Raw genomic sequence first — 19970 nt, 5'->3', positions numbered from 1 at the left:
AGGAAGTCTGAGACCTGGCAGTGTGGTGCCAGGACAACAACCTCTCCCTCAACAACCTCTCTGAAAGACAAAGAAGCATGTGACGAAGCATGTGGAAAATAACGTTTGATTTGATCCAGTGCTGCTCTGAGAAGTTACTGTTTGCTTTCAATTAAGGCTGTTATTAAATAATTATTAAATGTTTGTTTATTTTGTGTTCATCACACACATTTTTTTTCAGCTATAGTCATAGCTACAGTGAGGGAAAAAAGTATTTGATCCCCTGCTGATTTTGTACGTTTGCCCACTAACAAAGACATGATCAGTCTATAATTTTAATGGTAGGTTTATTTGAACAGTGAGAGACAGAATAACAACAAAAAAATCCAGAAAAACACATGTTATACATTTATTTGCATTTTAATGAGGGAGATAAGTATTTGACCCCTCTGCAAAACATGACTTAGTACTTGTTGGCAATCACAGAGGTCAGACGTTTCTTGTAGTTGCCACCAGGTTTGCACACATCTCAGGAGGGATTTTGTCCCACTCCTCTTTGCAGATCTTCTCCAAATCATTAAGGTTTTGAGCCTGACGTTTGGCAACTCGAACCTTCAGCTCCCTCCACAGATTTTCTATGGGATTAAGGTCTGGAGACTGGCTAGGCCACTCCAGGACCTTAATGTGCTTCTTCTTGAGCCACTCCTTTGTTGCCTTGGCCGTGTGTTTTGGGTCATTGTCATGCTGGAATACTCATCCACAACCCATTTTCAATGCCCTGGCTGAGGGAAGGAGGTTCTCACCCAATATTTGAGGGTACATGGCCCCGTCCATCGTCCCTTTGATGCGGTGAAGTTGTCCTGTCCCCTTAGCAGAAAAACACCCCCAAAGCATAATGTTTCCACCTCCATGTTTGACGGTGGGGATGGTGTTCTTAGGGTCATAGGCAGCATTCCTCCTCCTCCAAACATGGCGAGTTGAGTTGATGCCAAAGAGCTCGATTTTGGTCTCATCTGACCACAACACTTTCACCCAATTCTCCTCTGAATCATTCAGATGTTAACTGGCAAACTTCAGACGGCCCTGTATATGTGCTTTCTTGAGCTGGGGGACCTTGCGGGCGCTGCAGGATTTCAGTCCTTCACGACGTAGTGTGTTACCAATTGTTTTCTTGGTGACTATGGTCCCAGCTGCCTTGAGATCATTGACAAGATCCTCCCGTGTAGTTCTGGGCTGATTCCTCACCGTTCTCATGATCATTGCAACTCCACGAGGTGAGATCTTGCATGGAGCCCCAGGCCGAGGGAGATTGACAGTTATTTTGTGTTTCTTCCGTTTGCGAATAATCGCACCAACTGTTGTCACCTTCTCACCAAGCTGCTTGGCGATGGTCTTGTAGACCATTCCAGCCTTGTGTAGGTCTACAATCTTGTCCCTGACATCCTTGGAGAGCTCTTTGGTCTTGGCCATGGTGGAGAGTTTGGATTCTGATTGATTGATTGCTTCTAATCTCAGCTCGTTACCTGTATAAAAGACACCTGGGAGCCAGAAATCTTTCTGATTGAGAGGGGGTCAAATACTTATTTCCATCATTAAAATGCAAATCAATTTATAACATTTTTGACATGCGTTTTTCTGGATTTTTTTTTGTTATTCTGTCTCTCACTGTTCAAATAAACCTATCATTAAAATTATAGACTGATCATTTCTTTGTCAGTGGGCAAACGTACAAAATCAGCAGGGGATCAAATACTTTTTTCCCTCACTGTACAGTGGGGGGAAAAAGTATTTAGTCAGCCACCATTTGTGCAAGTTCTCCCACTTAAAAAGATGAGAGAGGCCTGTAATTTTCATCATAGGTACACGTCAACTATGACAGACAAAATTAGAAAAAAAAATCCAGAAAATCACATTGTAGGATTTTTTATGAATTTATTTGCAAATTATGGTGGAAAATAAGTATTTGGTCAATAACAAAAGTTTCTCAATACTTTGTTATATACCCTTTGTTGGCAATGACACAGGTCAAACGTTTTCTGTAAGTCTTCACAAGGTTTTCACACACTGTTGCTGGTATTTTGGCCCATTCCTCCATGCAGATCTCCTCTAGAGCAGTGATGTTTTGGGGCTGTCGCTGGGCAACACGGACTTTCAACTCCCTCCAAAGATTTTCTATGGGGTTGAGATCTGGAGACTGGCTAGGCCACTCCAGGACCTTGAAATGCTTCTTACGAAGCCACTCCTTCGTTGCCCGGGCGGTGTGTTTGGGATCATTGTCATGCTGAAGGACCCAGCCACGTTTCATCTTCAATGCCCTTGCTGATGGAAGGAGGTTTTCACTCAAAATCTCACGATACATGGCCCCATTCATTCTTTCCTTTACACAGATCAGTCGTCCTGGTCCCTTTGCAGAAAAACAGCCCCAAAGCATGATGTTTCCACCCCCATGCTTCACAGTAGGTATGGTGTTCTTTGGATACAACTCAGCATTCTTTGTCCTCCAAACACGACGAGTTGAGTTTTTACCAAAAAAGTTCTATTTTGGTTTCATCTGACCATATGACATTCTCCCAATCCTCTTCTGGATCATCCAAATGCACTCTAGCAAACTTCAGACGGGCCTGGACATGTACTGGCTTAAGCAGGGGGACACGTCTGGCACTGCAGGATTTGAGTCCCTGGCGGCGTAGTGTGTTACTGATGGTAGGCTTTGTTACTTTGGTCCCAGCTCTCTGCAGGTCATTCACTAGGTCCCCCCGTGTGGTTCTGGGATTTTTGCTCACCGTTCTTGTGATCATTTTGACCCCACGGGGTGAGATCTTGCGTGGAGCCCCAGATCGAGGGAGATTATCAGTGGTCTTGTATGTCTTCCATTTCCTAATAATTGCTCCCACAGTTGATTTCTTCAAACCAAGCTGCTTACCTATTGCAGATTTAGTCTTCCCAGCCTGGTGCAGGTCTACAATTTTGTTTCTGGTGTCCTTTGACAGCTCTTTGGTCTTGGCCATAGTGGAGTTTGGAGTGTGACTGTTTGAGGTTGTGGACAGGTGTCCTTTATACTGATAACAAGTTCAAACAGGTTCCATTAATACAGGTAACGAGTGGAGGACAGAGGAGCCTCTTAAAGAAGAAGTTACAGGTCTGTGAGAGCCAGAAATCTTGCTTGTTTGTAGGTGACCAAATACTTATTTTCCACCATAATTTGCAAATAAATTCATTAAAAATCCTACAATGTGATTTTCTGGATTTTTTTTCCTCAATTTGTCTGTCATAGTTGACGTGTACCTATGATGAAAATTACAGGCCTCTCTCATCTTTTTAAGTGGGAGAACTTGCACAATTGGTGGCTGACTAAATACTTTTTTTCCCCACTGTATATACTTTGGGGACAGTATCTCAAGATTAGTGCCCAGAGTTTTTCCTAATTAGGTCATGCCAATATCAGGAAAAAGTCCTGTCCCGCTCCATAATCCTTAGGAATGTATCCTCTCACAGCCTTTTAGATTTTACTGTAGATGATTTAGAGGTGAGGTTTGTGTTTGTGGGGATGTCTGACCTGTGATCAAGCACATACGTTACATTCTGCTCCAACCAGATTTAACATTGAACATTCCTCTGTGTTTATGAAAGGTAATTCTTGGCTATGCACATTTCCTAGCTGGCTAACCAGCGAGCTGCATTTATCAATGCAGACTTTATATACACACCAATGTGTTCCGTTGCAGTAGAAATTCAGGAAACATTTTAGATTTATTCACGCCTGCACTCTGCATCCGACAAGGAACAAACAGGATACTGTGTGCTCCTAGAAGTTAGAAGGAATACAGCTTGAAATAAGTTTATTCTTGGTTGTTCAAATTTGTGGGCTCAATTGAACGGCAGCTGTTGAAACATCCACCAGAGACATTTGAGGTAATATAAAGGAAAGTAAGGCGTAATGGTGGTTCATAAAGGACTGGGGCACAGTACTCCTTTTGTGAAATGTTGAGATGAAAGGATTTTTATAATAGTTAGATGATTTATGTGATAACATGCCTTGAAACAAAACCTTGTTCTACTTCAATATATTTACTTCCATTTGTTTTTGCTCCTTTGGTTTTGAGGAATCGCCTATCATGCTGTGACATGAGCTGGGGCTGGGAAGCTGGGAGGCTAGGGGGAGGCAGGGCTACTGTGCCAGACAGGTACAATCTGCTCTAATGTTAGTTGGGATTTAATGTTATTTTCTTTCTCTCCCCTTGTCTCTGTCTGTCTGTCTGTCTGTCTGTCTGTCTGTCTGTCTGTCTGTCTGTCTGTCTGTCTGTCTGTCTGTCTGTCTGTCTGTCTGTCTGTCTGTCTGTCTGTCTGTCTGTTTCACTCACTCACTCACGCTCGCACTCACACGCACACGCACACGCACACGCACACGCACACACACACACACACACACACACACACACACACACACACACACACACACACACACACACACACACACACACACACACACACACACTCCAGTGTATACAAAGACACTGTTTCTCCCAAAGCAATAGTTTACGGCCCTTCCATCTTCCTCACCTCAGTAAAGTGCCATGTCAAGCCTAATAGGAATGGCACCATGAACTTGACTAATGTGGAGTTGAAAAAGTCATTTGACCTTCAGATTGAATTTGAACAATTGAATGAACTTCTCACATAACTGATAGATTGTTCTCTTGCCATGTAACAATAATGAAGTCCACGCCCCTGTGCACTGCATTCCCACAATACAATTCAACTGAATAGGATGTTTAGTTTATCCTCTTTAAATACACATTCTAAAATGTAGCCCTGTCTCTTACAACACATTGCTTGGGAAATCAAGACTCCTTTTTACAGTCAATGTGTGAGTTTGTGCCAGTGAAACATTTACATTTTAGCAGACGCTCTTATCCAGAGCGACTTACAGGAGCAATTAGGGTTAAGTGCCTTGCTCAAGGACACATCGACAGATTTTTCACCTAGTCGGCTCGGGGATTAGAACCAGCGACCTTTCGCTCTAAACCACTAAGCTACCTGCCGCCTCATTAACTTCTGTGTCTAATTTATAAATGCCACACAATGATAGTTAAGGACATTTTCTTCCAAGTTAGTTTATCTCAGATTCAACTACAAATAATAATTGCCTTATTTCTTTAAGCCAAATAAGTCAAACTGTAGTTTTTCAGAATTCGTAATCGTTTTGTGGAACATCTGTTTCCACTTTGTCAGCAAAGGCTCTTTTAATGTTTTCTATGGAGCAGGAACAAGTGGAACAGAGACGTGAGGTACATTGCATGCACTGCCACATTATAAACACTGTTTCTGGAAAGAGCAAATCATCCATTTGTGTTGTGGCTCACAGAATAATCAGCACCCAAACAGTGCTGGTCTGGTCTGGTCAGCATATGCAGCAAGCCCAGGGAGGGAGTGGTCACTCAGTGGTAAACATGATGTCAACAAACATCTTAGTAAACTTGATCCCAGGAATTCACTTTAGCTCAATACTGTTGTGATGTTCTAGAGAAATTATTTGTTCTCTCACTTGGAATTTCTATGTAACCCAGTTTCAGTAGGATCTTTGGTGATTTCTGTAAGAAGTAAATGTAGTTCAGGGTTTCTATTGGAACCATATGCTGTAGGCTCCATGGCCATTGTTTTTGCAGGCATTAGCACTGTGTTTTGGTGGAGGCTTGAGGTCACATTCTGGCCTGGGATGAAGAGAAGTACGTTCATTAAAGATTACACACTAAGTCACACCATTGTCAAATTGCTCCAAACTGACATCCATTTCATAAAGAGTATTGCGCCTCAGTACTGTAAGTGCAAGTGACACTTGAAATCTGAATGATGCATTTGTTTTTCCTCATGCTTCATTGACATATCTTGTTGGTTTCAGTTGCATTTGAAATACATATTTCAGTTAATTTCTCAAGGGTAACATACATCATTGTGGATGTAACATTTTAGAACTAATGCCCCGAGCTCACTTTCTAGTGTATGATTCTTGGAATGGACTACTGTAGCCTACATAATAAACCTCACACATACTGCAATTGTCAGTGTTAGCCCTTGTGGGGATATTTTTGCTTTCCAGCTGGAGCTTCCCACTGGGCACAGACGTCAACGTCTATTCCACGTTAGTTCAACGTAACTTCATTGAAATGATGTGGAAACTATGTTGATTCAACCAGTGTGTGCCCAATTGGTTGGCTGATTCTCTGTCCTGTGGTCAATGCGTAAGATAGCTCTAAATCATTCTATGACACCAGCAAATGAATTGACAGACTCAACTCATGGCAGTTACACTACCGGTCAAAAGTTTTAGAACACCTACTCATTCAAGGGTTTTTCTTTATTTTTACTATTTTCTACATTGTAGAATAATAGTGAAGACATCAAAACTATGAAATAACACATATGGAATCATGTAGTAACCATATAAGTGTTAAACAAATCAAAATATATTTTATATTTGACATTCTTCAAATAGCCACTCCTTGCCTTGATGCCAGCTTTGCACCCAGAGGGTTAGAATGACACACTCAGTCTGGTCTCATTCCAAGGAACCTCATGGGTGGTCCTCTGTAGCTCAATTGGTAGAGCCCGGCGCTTGTAACGCCAGGATAGTGGGTTCGATCCCGGGGACCACCCATACGTAAAAATGTATGCACACATAACTGTAAGTTGCTTTGGATAAAAGCGTCTGCTAAATGGCATATTATTATTAATGAGTGTAGGGTTAGATGGTATTTGTAGATGTATTTCTTCTTTAGGGCAGCAGGTAGCTTAGTGGTTAAGAGCGTTGTGCCAGTAACCGTAAAGGTTGGTGGTTCTAATCCCTGAGCCGACTAGGTGAAAAATCTGTCGATGTGCCCTTGAGCAAGGCACTTAACCCTAATTGCTCTGGATAAGAGCGTCTGCTAAATGACTAAAATATAAATTTAACTTGTTTAGTTAAATGACATATTCTCTTCAACTACCAATGGTAGGCCTCAGTGAGTTTCCTGAAAGATGATATTTTATTGACATAAACTTTTAGACATTATTTTCTCATTTACATTATAATTAACTATAACCCCCTGCTGCCAATTTCTGGAAACCCCTTCCCCAAAGTGCATAGAAACAAGCCACAAATTAGAAGTATCTCACCGGCTGCTGCTGTGTTTCTGCTGTGCTTTTCTACCACACCACCGCTGCAATCAACAAGCATTTATTTTCTAGACATTTGAATGAGGCACCGAGGAACGTGCAGTCCTGAACTCTAAACAGGAAATCAATCATTAAAAGGGGTTGGGTGCCCAATAGCAAAGAGGGAAGGTGGAGGTTGGGTTGCCATGTGAGTTTCAGTTAGTGAAACAAGTTCACTCATTTCTTTCACATCAAAACAAATTAAAGAGGAGCTGTACTTACAGACCTAACAGTCTGTAAGTACAGCTTGAGAGACTGCTTCATCCATACAGGCAAATCCTGTATGTTGGAGTTATTTGGCAGTGATAGTATTTGTCTTGACCAGTATAAGTCTGTTGGGAGGAAATTGTATATTTATTCTATCATGCCTGTCAGAGCAGTTGTATCTTCTGTCTGTGTGTTCTTCTCTGTAATATGTTTTGGAGTCAGGTCACTTTATTAATGTTAAGTATTATACCTGTTCACTATTAATGTAAAGTTCTGGAGGAGGTGATAAGTGTGTTGTCTGCTTGAAGGTCGCTATGGGCCCTGGTTAAAAGCAGTGCACTACATAGGAAATAGCGGGCCATTTGGGACGCAATCTTGGTTTTTATTGGGCAGACTTTCTTCAAAGTACAGTATACTACCAGATAATCTAAATACAGACAAGGTTGCTATCACCACAGTTTCCTCAATGATCATGTCGACATGTCACGAGGTTGGAACCCCCAGATAGTTTTACATCCTCAACATGCTGCATCTCTTCCCTCCACTCACTGGTTAATCCTATCACTGCCGAGATCCCAGCAAAAATCGGCTTTTCATTTATCTGACTTTCTTTTATATGCATGTCCAGCCCTTATAATTAACCTCACAATGAAGTGTTATACCATTTTATTTTTAGGACAACCAGGGCTACAAGTAGAATGCAAAACAATTTGACATAAAGAGTTGCATTCATGAGTTTTATTGACAAATGTGAATTTATATAATAAGGTCCTCCAGAGCAAAAACCTGATAAAAATGAATTTATATGAATGCTGTAAGTATAGAAATAGTTTACTCAGTGGGAAATTAGTCTCCACATAGTCAGTGACAACTGTGTGGAGATTGGAGTTTGTGACAGCAACTATGTGAGCTTATTACAGTATTATAGACACTACAGTTGTGGTCGGTGCTGTTTAAGATAAGGGAGGACATTTTTTTAAATGAGTATGGCCTTATTTCTATTAACATTGACAGGTTTAGATACTCAAATTTCCCCTATACCCATCATGAGGTGGCTACAACCTAGCCTACGAATGAAGGTTTGTGGACACCTGCTCGTCTAACATCTCATTCCAAAATCATGGGCATTAATATGGAGTTGGTCCCCCCTTTGCTGCTATAACAGCCTCCACTCTTCTGGGAAGGCTTTCCACTAGATGTTTGAACATTTCTGCAGGGACTTGCTTCCATTCAGCCACAAGAGCATTAGTTAGGTCGGGCACTGATGTTAAGCAATTAGGCCTGGCTCGCAGTCGGCGTTCCAATTCATCCCAAAGGTGTTTGATGGGGTTTAGGTCAGGGCTCTGTGCAGGCCAGCCAAGTACTTCCACACCGATCTCGACAAACCAGTTCTGTATGGACCTCGATTTGTGCACGGGGACATTGTCATGCTGAAACAGGAAAGGGCCTTCCACAAACTGTTGCCACAAAGTTGGGAAGAACAGAATCATCTAGAATGTCATTGTATGCTGTAGCGTTAAGATTTCCCTTCAGTGGAACTAAGGGGCCTAGCCCAAAACATGAAAAACGGCTCCAGACCATTTTTCCTCATCTGGCCAACTTTACAGTTGGCACTATGCATTGGGGCAGGTAGCGTTCTCCTGGCATCCGCCAAACCAGATTAGTCAGTCGGACTGCTAGATGGTGAAGTGAGATTCATCACTCCAGAGAACGCGTTTCCACTGCTCCAGAGTCCAATGCCAGTGAGCATTACACCACTCCAGCCAACGCTTTTTACTGTAGGTGCACAGGTCAAGAGGCAAATTGGAGTAATCAAGGTGACAGACAGTGGCACATTCAATACAGCCTGATCTAGGGTTTAATCATTAGTCCAAACAGTTGCAAATTCGGGTAGGTTTATCCCTGTTTCGTTACATTTGCTTTTGTTTAACAAATGTTTTTCAACAGAATCGGCAGAATGAATACATTTACATTTTAGTCATTTAGCAGACGCTCTTATCCAGAGCGACTTACAGTTAGTGAGTGCATACATTTTTCATACTGGCCCCCCGTGGGAAACGAACCCACAACCCTGGCGTTGCAAGCGCCATGCTCTACCAACTGAGCTACTGGGGAATACACACCTGTCACCCGCACACACAGTTCACTTTCATTGCAGACACATACAAACAGCATGATCACTTTGCTCGTTGTATAATTCCTTCTCACATCTACGCGCTCTCCTCCTCTAACCTTTTTCCTTCGTTTGTGGACTTCAGTGCACAAAACAACAGCTGTCTGTGACAAGGCGAAAAAAACCTTTCCAAGTCAAACCTTCATACCGTAACCACTAAACGCTACACAAAGCCTACATCGTTGTCACCATATTAGCTAACGTCATATCAACATAGCTACTAACTAAACCCGCTACAATCACGCAGTACAGTGTACAGCAAGCAGTTTAGCAGTTACACCGGCAGGTCCCAGTGGCAATACATTTATAAAACCGAAAGCTTACCTTGACATGGAAGACTTAGCCAGCTAGCTAACATAAATAGCATTCCTCTCTGTTTGAGCTGGGTGTTTTAGTAGTCTAAATTAGCTAGCTAAGTGAAAGTGAAAAAAATACAACAAAATATAGCTAGCTCGCTCTCTCTTTCTGCTGCTTCTCTTTAAATTTTGAAGAAATTAATTTGTTCAAAACTGTTCAATTATTGTCTTTCTCTCTCTTTGAGTCACTGCATTGCTAGCTAGCTGTAGCTTATGCTTTCAGTACTAGATTCATTCTGTGATCCTTTGATTGGGTGGACAACATGTCAGTTCATGCAGCAAGAGCTCTGATAAGTTGGAGGACGTCCTCCGGAAGTCGTCATAATTACTGTGTAAGTCTTTGGGTGAGAACCATGAGGTGAAGTCAATGTACCCAGAGGAGGATGGAAAATAGCTGTTCTCCAGCTATACCATGGTGCTACCCCAGAGAGTGCTGTTGAGGTTTCATTTCAAAACAGTGTGTTTTAATCAGTTATTTGGTGACATGTGGGTATATTTAGTTTGATCTAAAAATGATCACTTTTTTAATGTTTCACTATTTTTACATTTATGAAATTCACTGAGGAGGATAATCCTCCCCTTCCTCCTCTAAGGAGCCTCCACTGAGACACTATCTGTCTACACCACCACTCTCAAAACTGCTGCTACCAGACTCTTGTGATTGCTAAACACTGCACAATTTAAACATTTGCCCCCCAATCCCCCCTTCCCCAAAACACGTGTAAATATTGGACTATAAATTGTGCCTTCCTGTGTTATACTTACAGCGCATTCAGAAAGTATACAGACCCCTTCCCTTTTTCCACATTTTGTTATGTTACAGCCTTATTCTAAAATGGATTAAATAAATAAATAAAATCATCAATCTATACAAAATAAAAACAGAAATACCTTATTTACATAAGTATTCACACCCTTTGCTATGAGACTCGAAATTGAGCTCAGGTGCATCCTGTTTCCATTGATCATCCTTAAGATGTTTCTACAACTTGTGGTAAATTCAGTTGATTGGACATGATTTGGAAAGGCACACACCTGTCTATATAAGATCCCACAGTTGACAGTGCATGTCAGAGCAAAAACCAAGCCATGAGGTTGAAGCAATTGTCCGTAGAGCTCCGAGACAGGATTGTGTCGAGGCACAGATCTGGGGAAGAGTACCAAAACATTATTGCAGCATTGAAGCTCCCCAAGAACACAGTAGCCTCCATCATTCTAAATGGAATAAGTTTGGAACGACCAGGACTCTTCCTAGAGGTGACCAAGAACCCAATGGTCACTCTGACAGAGCTCCAGAGTTCCTCTGTGGAGATGGGAGAACCTTCCAGAAGGACAACTATCTCTGCAGCACTCCACCAATCAGGTCTTTGTGGTAGACTGGCCAGACGGAAGCCACTCCTCAGTAAAAGGCACATGACAGCCCACTTGGAATTTGCCAAAAGGCACCTAAATGACTCTCTGACCATGAGAAACAAGATTCTCTGGTCTGATGAAACCAAGGTTGAACTCTTTGGCCTGAATGCCAAGTGTCACGTCTGGAGGAAACCTGGCACCATCCCTACGGTGAAGCATGGTGGTGGCAGCATCATGCTGTGGGAATGTTTTTCGGCGGCAGGGACTGGGAGACTAGTCAGGATCGAGGGAAAGATTAATGGAGCAAACTACAGAGAGATCCTTGATGAAAACCTGCTCCAGAGTGCTCAGAACCTCAGACTGGGGCAAAGGTTCACCTTCCAACAGGACAACAACCCTAAGCACACAGCCAAGACAACGCAGGAGTGGCTTCGGGACAAGTCTCTGAATGTCCTTGAGTGGCCCAGCCAGAGCCCGGACTTGAACCAGATCGAACATCTCTGGAGAGACCTGAAAATACCTGTGCAGCGACGATCCCCATCCAACCTGACAGAGCTTGAGAGGATCTGCAGAGAAGAATGGGAGAAACTCCCCAAATACATGTGTGCCAAGCTGGTAGTGTCTTACCTAAGAAGATGCCAGGCTGTAATCGCTGCCAAAGGTGCTTCAACAAAGTACTGAGTAAAGGGTCTGAATACTTATGTAAATGTCATATTTCAGTTTTTTTTTTTTTATAAATTTGCAAACATTTCTAAAAACCTGTTTTTGAGTTATACCATTATGTGGTATTGTGTGTAGATTGATGAGGGGGGAAAAAATGTAATCCACTTTAGAATAAGGCTGTAACGTAACAAAATGCCCAAAAATATCAAGGAGTCTGAATACTTTCCGAATGCACTGTGTGCTAAAATGTTTATTCTATTCTGCTGAGCCATTTACTTTATGTTCATATTATTATATTTTATTATTTCTTATTGTTGTTGAATTGTCGAGAAGGAACCTGCAAATAACCATTTCATTGGAAGGTGTATACCATGCGTATCCTGAACATACAGTCGTGGTCAAATGTTTTGAGAATGACACAAATATTAATTTTCACAAAGTCTGCTGCCTCAGTTTTGATGATGGCAATTTGCATATACTCCAGAATGTCATGAAGAGGGATCAGATGAATTGCAATTAATTGCAAAGTCCCTCTTTGCCATGAAAATGAACTTAATCCCCAAAAAACATTTCCACTGCATTTCAGCCCTGCCACAAAAGGACCAGCTGCCATCATGTCAGTGATTATCTTGTTAACACAGGTGAGAGTGTTGACGAGGACAAGGCTGGAGATCACTATGTCATGCTGATTGAGTTAGAATAACAGACTGGAAGCTTTAAAAGGAGGGTGGTGCTTGAAATCATTGTTCTTCCTCTGTTAACCATGGTTACCTAAAAGGAAACATGTGCCGTCATCACCCTAGGAAGCTCTTTGCCACCTTCTCCTCCCTGCTGAATCATCCTCCTCCTCCCCCTCCCTCCTCCCTCTCTGTGGATGACTTCGTCAACCATTTTGAAAAGAAGGTTGACGACATCCGATCCTCATTTATTAAGTCAAATGACACCGCTGGTCCTGCTCACACTGCCCTACCCTATGCTTTGACTTCTTTCTCCCCTCTCTCTCCAGATGAAATCTTGCGACTTGTGACGGCCGGCCGCCCAACAACCTGCCCGCTTGACCCTATCCCCTCCTCTCTTCTCCAGGCCATTTCCGGAGACCTTCTTCCTTACCTCACCTCGCTCATCAACTCATCCTTGACCGCTGGCCATGTCCCTTCCGTCTTCAAGAGAGCGAGAGTTGCACCCCTCCTCAAAAAACCTACACTCGATCCCTCCGATGTCAACAACTACAGACCAGTATCCCTTTTTTATTTTCTCTCCAAAACTCTTGAGCGTACCGTCTCTAGCCAACTCTCCTGCTATCTCTCTCAGAATTACCTTCTTGATCCAAACCAGTCAGGTTTCAAGACTGGTCATTCAACTGAGACTGTTCTTCTCTGTGTCACGGAGGCTCTCCGCACAGCTAAAGCTAACTATATCTCCTCTGCTCTTATCCTTCTAGACCTATCCGCTGCCTTTGGTACTGTGAACCCTCAGATCCTCCTCTCCACCCTCTCCGAGTTGAGCATCTCCGGTGCTGCTCACTCTTGGATTGCGTCCTACCTGACAGGTCGCTCCTACCAGGTGGCGTGGCGAGAATCTGTCTCCGCACCACGTGCTCTCACCACTGGTGTCCCCCAGGGCTCAGTTCTAGGCCCTCTCCTTTTCTCGCTATACACCAAGTCACTTGGCTCTGTCATATCCTCACATGGTCTCTCCTATCATTGCTACGCAGACGACACACAAGCTGAACCTTGGCAAGACGGAGCTGCTCTTCCTCCCGGGGAAGGACTGCCCGCTCCATGATCTTGCCATCATGGTTGACAACTCCATTGTGTCCTCCTCCCAGAGTGCAAAGAACCTTGGCATGACCCTGGACAACACCCTGTCGTTCTCCGCTAATATCAAAGCGGTGACCCGATCCTGCAGGTTCATGCTCTACAACATTCGCAGAGTACGACCCTACCTTACACAGAAAGCGGCACAGGTCCTAATCCAGGCACTTGTCATCTCCCGTCTGGATTACTGCAACTCGCTGTTGGCTGGGCTCCCTGCCTGTGCCATTAAACCCTTACAACTTATCCAGAACGCTGCAGCCCGTCTGGTGTTCGACCTTCCCAAGTTCTCTCATGTCACCCCACTCCTCCGCACACTCCACTGGCTTCCAGTTGAGGCTCGCACCTACTACAAGACCATGGCGCTTGCCTACGGAGCTGTGAGGGGAACGGCACCTCCTTACCTTCAGGCTCTGATCAGACCCTACACCCAAACGAGGGCACTACGTTCATCCACCTCTGGCCTGCTAGCTCCCCTACCTCTGCAGAAGCACAGTTCCCGCTCAGCCCAGTCAAAGCTATTTGCTGCTCTGGCACCCCAATGGTGGAACAAGCTCCCCCACAACGCCAGGACAGCAGAGTCACTGACCACCTTCCGGAGACACTTGAAACCCTACCTCTTTAAGGAATACCTGGAATAGTATAAAGTAACCCCCCTCTGGATAAGAGCGTCTGCTAAATGATGTAAATGTAAAATGCTTTGCACAAAAAAGGGCTTCACAGGCAAGGATATTGCTGCTAGTAAGATTGCACCTAAATCAACCATTTATCGGATCATCATGAACTTCAAGGAGAGAGGTTCAATTGTTGTGAAGAAGGCGTCAGGGCGCCCAAGAAAATCCAGCAAGCGCCAGGACGTCTCCTAAAGTTGATTCAGCTACGGGATCGGGGCACCACCAGTGCAGAGCTTGCTCAGGAATGGCAGCAGGCAGGTGTGAGTGCATCTGCACGCACAGTGAGGCGAAGAGTTTTGGAGGATGGCCTGGTGTCAAGAAGGGCAGCAAAGAAGCCACTTCTCTCCGGGAAAAACATCAGGGACAGACTGATATTCTCCAAAAGGTACAGGGATTGGACTGCTGAGGACTGGGGTAAAGTCATTTTCTCTGATGAATCCCCTTTCCGATTGTTTGGGGCATCCGGAAAACACCTTGTCCGGAGAAGACAAGGTGAGCGCTACCATCAGTCCTGTGTCATGCCAACAGTAAAGCATCCTGAGACCATTCATGTGTGGGGTTGCTTCTCAGCTCACTCACAATTTTGCCTAAGAACACAGCCATGAATAAAGAATGGTACCAACACATCCTCCGAGAGCAACTTCTCCCAACTATCCAAGAACAGTTTGGTGACGACCAATGCCTTTTCCAGCATGATGGAGCACCTTGCCATAAGGCAAAAGTGATAACTAAGTGGCTTGCGGTACAAAACATCGACATTTTGGGTCCATGGCCAGGAAACTCCCCAGACCTTAATCCCATTGAGAACTTGTGGTCGATCCACAAGAGGCGGGTGGACAAACAAAAACCCACATATTCTGACATGATTATGCAAGAATGGGCTGTCATCAGTCAGGATGTGGCCCAGAAGTTAATTGACAGCATGCCAGGGCGGATTGCAGAGGTCTTGAAAAAAAAGTGTCAACACTGCAAATATTGACTCTTTGCATAAACTTAATGTAATTGTCAATAAAAGACTTTGACACTTATGGAATGCTTGTAATTATACTTCAGTATACCATAGTAACATCTGACAAAAATATCTCATAACAATGAAGCAGCGAACTTTGTGAAGACCAATACTTGTGTCATTCTGAAAACGTTTGACCGCGACTGTACAACTAATAAAACTAGAAACTTTGTCCTGAGATTTCCTATGATTTTCTATGTAGAAGACCCCTTACCTTTTAGCAATTATTGTGTAGCTTGTGAGTATCATAGAGTAAAACATGTTACGTGTGTGTTCATGAGAGTCTTAGCATTTCATAGATAGTAAAATAGTTTGTAGCTCAAAACATTCGGACTCTACAGACATTTTTGTAAAAAGACCTTGCCCCGGGCCCCTTCGGGATCCGCCCATGTCTCACAAACACCGCTCTAGCTCAGTCCCCATTAATCACACAGACTAATGGTTGGTACTGTATCAATGGATGCAGAAGAAAACGAAAATAGACGAATCCAATGGTACAACCCAGAAGTCTGTAGCTTAAACACACAATATTTTAAAGGAGTTAGAAGTCCAAAACACGCCAGCATCATGGTGGGACTGTAGGAGTTAATGTGGTCATCTTTGGAAAAAAACAGTCCAGGAAAGCGTAGGCTGAACATTTACAGTTTCTTTGCGGTTCGGTGGCATCTGAACATTCCTGTGGAATGATGTCGATGACATTTCAGGAAAACCTTTTGTTGGAAATGTAATTGGCCCTATTAGCCCTGGTCAAAAGTAGTACACTACATAGGGAATATGGTTCCATTTGAGACACAAGCCAGTGGCTTTAGGTCTGAGAAGATAGGACCTGGGTTTGATTTGTGTCTCAGCCAGACCATCATGTATCTCAGCCTGACCTTTCTCAGCCTATCCGCTGAGAAAATACAAATATCCATCAGACAGTACTTCTCTCATCTCCTCTCCTCTCTTGCCCATGGCCTACACTATCACATAGCGTAGGAATGTGGGTTGGGGTTTTGGAAGAGAGGCTGTTTATTCAAACCCCAACAGGCATCACAAAGGTCTCCAAGTTACTTTTTGACACAGACATACATGTAGACAGATATACGCTGCCTTTGAAATGATATAGTATTGATATGGTAATGCTTGCAGGAGAAGAGAGAAACAGCTCAGGCAAGTCAGCATATCACTCTCACAACAGATGTTTCAATAAGTTGAACAATATTCAAATCTTATTTCTTGTGATATTACTGTAAATGAAAGATTTTGGTGGATAGTCGCCATTGAATTTACAACCAATCAAAATGCTTTGTGGGTGTTTTTCTCTATCTAGAACAAAAAGTTAATCTGCACACTGGTAAAATGCTCCAAAAGTGTTTAACAGGCCAACGTTTCGACCCCAGACTGGGTCTTCGTCACCTACCAGTATCTTTCCAGTGACACGCTTTAAAACGTGTCATTTTCCTTCTGTCCTCCCGAGTGGCGCAGTGGTCTAAGGCACTGCATCGCAGTGCTAGCTGTGCCACTAGAAATCCAGGCTCTGTTGTAGCCGGCCGCGACCGGGAGACCCATGGGGTGGTGCACAATTGGCCCAGGGTAGGGTAGGGTAGGGTAGGGTAGGGTAGGGGAGGGAATGGCTGGCAGGGATGTAGCTCAGTTGGTAGAGCATGGCGTTTGCAATGCCAGGGTTGTGGGTTCGATTCCCACGGGGGGCCAGTATGAAAAATAAAAAAATTATGTATGCACTCACTAACTGTAAGTCGCTCTGGATAAGAGTGTCTGCTAATATGTTGTATGAGTTGCCATGGTCACTCCTTTGATATCCTTGTTCAAAAGCCAAGCAGTTGCAGTACAGCTGGGTCTGAGCTGATATGATTGTAGAAATGTTGGGGTAAACTGGAGAGGCTTTATGAGGGAATGCAATCAGAGTGTCTTACTGGGGTTGGTGCCGGGGAGGTCCTTGCCTTCCGTATACGATTATGTAACAAGGGCAAATGTACACACATGTGGAGTGGTTATTTTACAGATGATAAGGAAAAGACCATAGAGGAAGAGAGGACCACAGGGGAAGAGACCATAATTAATAATTACATCCATTTTTACAATACAGATGCCTCTTGGCCTATGAATGTGAAATTAACCTTACCACATCTTAACATATCTGATATGCTTAATACCTTGCTCATTCAATCACTGAAAGCCACAACAGAGATATTGTATTAGCTGATACTGATATACTCAAATATGTACTTTTTTGTTCACAGAGTTTAAACATTCAGGTGGAGGACGTGCGTATCCGGGCCATTCTGTCATCGTACCGCAAGCGCATCCCAGTGACGGAGGGCTACGTGGAGGTGAAGGACGGGGGGAAGTGGAAGCAGATCTGTGATGTGGAGTGGACCAAGCACAACAGCAGAGTCATCTGTGGCATGTTCGGTTTCCCCGGAGAGAGGAAGTACAACGCCAGAATCTACAAGTGAGTGAGAGACGGGACTTTACTTAACTGAATCCTCTTCGTCCCCATTGGGACATGAGGCCACAATGAGCTCCCTCCATTTCTTCCTGTCCTTGGCTAAAGGGATGGGAGTGTAGAGATTAATACTGTATTCGTCTCTATGGATGGGGCGTGGCAGCAGCAGCAGGTTCCATATATTGGAGTGCTATGGAGCAGCATATAAGTAAGTAAGCCTTGTCCGAGTCAGAATGGCCCATCTCCTGGTTCTGTAGCATGAGGCCGCTTGATGTACAAGTACACCCCCTGGACAGGATGCTACTGTACATACAGTATGTTTTTCTTGCAAAATGCTTATTATGTCAACTTGAGAGACCTTGTTTTGATCAAGCACAGCCCTTTTTCATCTTCAAACATATACGTATTAAGCCTGGGGCGGTCGATGTATCATTTACAGTTACTCTCCCAGTTACTCTGCTAGGGCCAGGGCAACAAAGCAGTGACAGACCCATACCTCATGTCAGTCAAGATTAATTATTGGTACACGACACAGAAACCTTGACTCTTAAGCTCTCCACTCACTTCACTCCGTTATTTAACACGTGTGCGTGCGCTTGGGTGGAGTCGGATATTCTGGAGCAACACACACCTTTTTGTAACATGATACACTACATGACCAAAGGTATATGGACACCTGCTCGTCGACCATCTCATTCCAAAAATCATGGGCATTAATATGGAGTTGGTCCCCCTTTTCCTGCTATAACTGCCTCCACTCTTCTGGAAAGGCTTTCCACTAGACCTTGGAACATTTATGCGGGGACTTGCTTCCATTCAGCCACAAGAGCATTAGTGAGATTGGGCACTGATGTTGGGTGATTAGGCCTGGCTCGCAGTCGGCGTTCCAAATCATTCCAAAGGTGTTCGATGGGGTTGAGGTCAGGGCTCTGTGCAGGCCAGTCAAGTTCTTCCACACCGATCTCGACAAACCATTTCTGTATGGACCTCACTTTGTGCACGGGGGCATTGTCATGCTGAAACAGGAAAGGTCCTTCCCCAAACTGTTGCCACAAAGTTGGAAGCACAGAATCGTCTAGAATGTAATTGAATGCTGTAGCGGACTGCCAGATGGTGAAGCGTGATTCATCACTACAGAGAACGCGTTTCCACTGCTCCAGAGTCCAATGGCAGCGAGTGTTAAACCACTCCAGCCGACGCTTGGCATTGCGCATGGTGATCTTAGGCTTGTGTGCGGCTGCTTGGCCATGGAAACCCATTTCATGAAGCTCCCGACTAACAGTTATTGTGCTGACATTGCTTCCAGAGGCAGTTTGGAACTCAGTAGTGAGTGTTGCAACCAAGGACAAATTATTTTTATGCGCTACAGCACTCAGCGGTCCCATGCTGTGAGCTTGTGTGGCCTACCACTTCGCGGCTGAGCCGTTGTTGCTCCTAGACATTTCCACTTCACATTAACAGCACTTACAGTTGACCGGGATAGCTCTAGCAGGGCAGAAATGTGACGAACTGACTTGTTGGAAAGGTGGCATCCTATGATGGTGACGTGTTGAAAGTCACTGAGCTCATCAGTAAGGCCATTCTACTGCCAATGTTTGTCTATGGAGATTGCATGGCGGTGTGCTCAGTTTTATACACCTGTCAGCAACGGGTGTGGCTGAAATAGCCGAATCCAGCAATTTGAAGGGGTGTCCACATACCTTTGTATATATAGTGTACCTCACCGGTCCAGGCATTCCTAGACTCCCCAAAATAGCAACATTCACAAGGGGGCGATAGCAGAGATTTTCTTCTTGTTGTCTTCCCATTTCTGGTAAAAGCAAAGAAAAATCACCTTGAAAACATAATCACCACTGTTATCTTAAACCAACTGCATATTTGAATAATAGCTACATCCCACTGGGCACATCACGTCATTTCAACGTGGATAATTGAGTAATATTTGGTTGAGACGGTAACCAATAAGATTACAACCTATATTCACCCACTCAAAAAGACAGCCAAAAGTTAGTTGAATTTCCAATGTGTTATCACTATGCTTCCAACCATCTAAAAGCACAACCAAATTCCAATGGAAAAACAATGTCTATATTTGGTTTAGT

The 19970-nt window shown here is 43.8% G+C and overlaps 1 protein-coding gene across 1 annotated transcript in view; it reads left to right on the top strand.

The window, feature by feature from the left end:
* Nucleotides 1-19970, top strand: part of LOC121585047 (lysyl oxidase homolog 2B) — a 60537-nt gene that overhangs the window by 14934 nt on the left and 25633 nt on the right. Inside the window, exon 4 of the mRNA XM_041901386.2 lies at nt 17663-17874. Within this exon, the coding sequence (XP_041757320.2) occupies nt 17663-17874 (212 nt within the window). The remainder of the gene's footprint in view (nt 1-17662; nt 17875-19970) is intronic.

The sequence above is a fragment of the Coregonus clupeaformis genome, chromosome 16 (genome assembly GCF_020615455.1).
Source record: "Coregonus clupeaformis isolate EN_2021a chromosome 16, ASM2061545v1, whole genome shotgun sequence".
Classification (NCBI taxonomy): Eukaryota; Metazoa; Chordata; class Actinopteri; order Salmoniformes; family Salmonidae; genus Coregonus; species Coregonus clupeaformis.
This window is presented reverse-complemented; position numbering and strand designations above follow the sequence as displayed.